The following is a 4,242-nucleotide window of genomic DNA, read 5'->3' as shown; positions in this document are numbered from 1 at the left end:
AAATACCTCCCTCTTATGACCACCCTTGCTGCATCCCAGAGTTTTGGACAGTCATGCTTTCACTTTCATTGTCTTCCATATACTTTTTTAATTTCCTCCTTAAATTCTTGGTTACCCCTTTCATTCTTTAGTAGGATGTTCTTTAAACCCAAGTATTCATGGTCTTTCAAATGTTTCCTTCTGGTTGGTTTCAAGTTTCATAACATTGTACTTTGAAAATATGTATGGTATGACCTTGTTATTTTTGTGCTTGTTGAGGGCTAATGTGACCCAGTATGTGATCCATTCTAGGGAATGATTCATGTGCACTGGAGAAGAATGCATATTCGGCTGCTTTAGGATGAAATGTTCTGAACATATCTGTTAACTCCATCTGGTCCAGTGTGTCATTCAAAGCCATTGTTTCCTTGTTGATGTTATGCTTAGATGATCTGTCCATGGTTGTAATTGCGGTGTTAAAGTCCCCTAGTATTATGGCATTATTATCAATGAGTTTCTTTGTGTTTGTGATTAAGTGATTCATATATTTGGGTGTCTCATGTTGGGGGCATAAATATTCACAATCATTATGTCTTCGTGATGGATAGACCCCTTAATTATGATATAATGCCCTTCTTTCATCCCTTGTGACAGTCTTTCTTTTAAAATCTAGTTTGTCTGATACAAGTATGGCTACTCCAGCTTTCTTTTGACATCCATTAGCATGATAGATGGTTCTCCATCCCCTTGCTTTCAATGCGTAGGTGTCTTTGGGTGTAAAATGAGTCTTTGTAAGCAGCATATTGATGGGACATGTTTTCTTATCCATTCTGATACCCTATGTCTTTTCATTGGAGAATTCACTCCATTTACATTTAGTGAGATGTATGTACATTTTATAGTACTAGTAAGCACACACTGAAAGGCCGTATTGCCTATGACTGAGGCAAAAACAGGTCCATTATTTGATTTTTTTTATCTAAAAAACTAATGATTCACTTTTTGTGACAATGTGGAACTAAATTCATAAAACTATGGCAATTTCATGGGTGCATCATTTATTCAAATAGTTTTCATGAAATCCCATGGCTATATCTTTTCATATGATCATTCCACCAACCACAAACTGTATTTGTGGGTTTTTTTTTGAGATTTATTGTATAAATTGCTAAATGCTTGGTCTTGACAGGAAACACATAGTAAGAAAAGATGGACCTGAAAAATGGAAGTTCTTTCACTGGCTTTATACTGCTGGGTTTCTCTGACCGGCCTCAGCTGGAGCGAGTCCTCTTTGTGGTTCTTCTCATCTTCTATCTTCTCACCCTGCTGGGAAACACAACCATCATTGCATTGTCCCTCCTGGACCCACACCTGCAGACTCCCATGTACTTTTTCCTGTCCAACCTAAGCTTTCTGGACCTGTGTTACACGACCAGCACTGTTCCTCAGCTGCTGGTTCATCTCAGGGGAGCAGACAAGTCTATCTCCTTCGCTGGCTGTGTAGCTCAGCTGTTCATCGCTCTAGGGTTGGGAGGCACAGAATGCATTCTGTTGGGGGTGATGGCATTTGACCGCTATGCAGCCGTCTGCAGGCCCCTGCACTACACAGTGATCATGCACCCCCGTCTCTGTGCCCTGATGGCTTCTGCGTCGTGGTCCATTGGCTTTGCCAACTCCTCGTTGCAGACGGTGCTCATCTTTCTTGTACCACTTTGTGGGAGAAATAAAATACACAACTTCTTTTGTGAGGTCACCCCACTGCTCAAGCTTGCCTGTGTTGACACCACTGGGAATGAGAATGAGATCTTCTTTGCCAGTGTGATCATTCTCCTCATACCTGTGGCATTAATCACGTTCTCCTATGGTCAGATAGTCAGGGCAGTGTTAAGAATAAAGTCAGCCACAGGGCAGAGGAAAGCGTTTGGGACATGTGGGTCCCACCTCACGGTGGTCTCCCTGTTCTATGGCTCAGCCATCTATGCTTACGTCCAGCCCAGCAACAACTACTCCCAGGATCAGGGCAAGTTCATTTCTCTGTTCTACACCATCGTCACCCCCATGGCCAACCCCTTCATATATACCCTGCGGAACAAGGATGTGATGGGGGCAATGAGGAAGGTGTTGTGTAGGGGCTATGACTCCAGATGACTGGGGAAAGACGCTTTCATGGAAGTCTTCGAATGCCAGAATCTTTAAGATTTCTGTGTCCTCAACATTTCACCTGACAACTCTGAAGGGAGCTTCTTTAATTCATTCTTTCATGCAAGTGAGTGTTCAAACTCTAAGTTCATGGCAGCCTCCAGAGATGCTGAGTTAGTGTTCGTAAACCATCTGCATCATATTAATATTGTAAAAAGTTTCACAGGATTTTCTCATTTCACCTCCTTTTAGAGAACACTATTCCATTGCTAATTGCAAAGGATGGTTACAAGACACCATAATACATAGCAAAATAAGAATAAAAACCACTAGAACACTGTAATAAATATTAATACTGTAACATTTTCTTACAAAAGCTGGCTGCTATTGCTGATTCTCTCAAGTAGCTCACGGCTCTATGACAATGGCTGTAGCCTGACTGGATCACAACTTTTTCCCAGAAGTAGGAGGGCAAGTGTAGGAAAAACAGACTTTAGCTGGGACAAGAGTTGCTAACATCCATCCTGGTAAAGCTGTTCAGATATCAGGCCATGGTATCATGTTGCCATTGTGATACTGTTTTCATTTTGAAACACATTTCTTTGTTTTTCAAAAAATTTTTTCTTTAGAATTCACTTTTATTAGTTTAGTGTTTAATTCAATTTTTATGGTCATTCCATTAGAGTTAACCTACAGTTTTATATTCTTTCCGGTGTACAATACAGTGATTCCACATTTCCATCATCATATGTACTCTGTTTAATCTCCGTCACCTTTTTAACCCATCCCCCAGGCCCTCCCCTGCGGCACCAGTGAGCCCAGAGAAGGGAAGGGAGATTCTCAGTTTCATGCGTCCCTACCTTCGTAGCCCTGTCCTGGCCTTAGAATTGTCACACGTTAACATAACGTCAGGGTGTGCAGTGTAGGGTGACTGCACTCTGAACACGCCCTCTGCATCCTGCTAAACTCACTCCTGGATCAGCCATCAGAGCGCAGTCACTGTAAGTGACTCCTGTAAGTCCCTCCTGTACCTCCTAGTGTGCACATTTCGCAGCTACTGTTGGCCAGAGTCCTGCTCTGACCAGGCTCACAGAGGAGGCAGGAACAGGTCACAGACCCCTGCCAACTCCACCCTTCACAGGTGACTGCTTTTTGGATGCTTGTTTTCTGATACGGGTGAGAGCCTTCTTTCACCGCAGTGGTGTTGTGGCATGTTTGAGCCCTGATGGTGCAGACTGGGAACCACTGTGTGTGGACTCGTGGTTTGCAGGGGAAAGGGGGGCTGCGTGTAGATGCGGAAAGGAGAGGATGGATGACTGGAGATCAGTGGCATCCAGGGAAGGGCTCCCCTAGGTGGCCTTAGACACAGGACACTGGCTTCTGGGAGGAGACATTTCCTTCTTTCCCCGCTGTTTTGGAATTAAGTTGACATGAGACAGAGTAACTGGAGAAAACACCCAAAGTTTTATTATCTGCACACGGAGGCCCAATCTGGACATTGAGACCCAAAGAAATGAGCAAAGTAGGTGGTTTTTACCCCATTTATAGAGAGACAACAGATGAGCGTGGAATTGACAGGACAAAGAAGACTGGGGTTTGCAGCTGCAGTTAGCAGGGAATGCGAAGCGGAACGTGGGCTGAGGTAGTGGGTTAGTAAAAAGTAGCATGTTTATTGCTACAGCCTTCTCAGCTCTAAGGTCCCTAGCTGTGGTGACAAGTGGTCATTTTTAGTTCACAGTCATTTCATTCGGGAGATATTTCCTGCTTCCAGGGGGACAGAGGAGGGTGTGATGTCCTCACACCTGCTCTTTCCCCAGTAGCTTCTATTCATGGTGATCAATATGCTGTTGAGGTCCACGTTGGGGGGCCTCCCTGGGTTCCCACACTTGCTCCATTTAAACAATTTAATTCTATTGATTTACATTGTTGGGTGGATTTATTTTAACCACTGGAGGGAATAAAATCTATGAGATCTCTAGGAAGTATAAGTTCTTCTGATTCGTGAACCATTTCTGAGAATGGTTTCAACCTCTTTTCAGGATGAGGCTGTTCAGTTGTTGTACTTGTGTGTTGAGTCTCAGAGAAGCATCGTGGACGTTTCTACTGATTGGGTTATTTGGGACC

The 4,242-nt window shown here is 43.6% G+C and overlaps 1 protein-coding gene across 1 annotated transcript; it reads left to right on the top strand.

Annotated features, from left to right (window-relative positions):
- Positions 1-1,188: 1,188 nt before the first annotated feature.
- Positions 1,189-2,127, top strand: LOC106987163 (putative olfactory receptor 2B8). Its single transcript, XM_015085408.2, has one exon. The coding sequence runs from the start codon at positions 1,189-1,191 to the stop codon at positions 2,125-2,127; it is 939 nt and encodes a 312-aa protein (XP_014940894.2).
- The last annotated feature ends 2,115 nt before the right edge of the window (positions 2,128-4,242 follow it).

This window comes from Acinonyx jubatus, chromosome B2 (genome assembly GCF_027475565.1).
Source record: "Acinonyx jubatus isolate Ajub_Pintada_27869175 chromosome B2, VMU_Ajub_asm_v1.0, whole genome shotgun sequence".
NCBI lineage: Eukaryota > Metazoa > Chordata > Mammalia > Carnivora > Felidae > Acinonyx > Acinonyx jubatus.
Note: the sequence above shows the minus strand (reverse complement) of the source record. Positions and strands in the feature narration are given on the sequence as shown.

Bases quoted from the DNA above. Each gene is read 5' to 3' on its own strand.
- LOC106987163 (XM_015085408.2), top strand. From the start codon at position 1,189: ATGGACCTGAAAAATGGAAGTTCTTTCACTGGCTTTATACTGCTGGGT.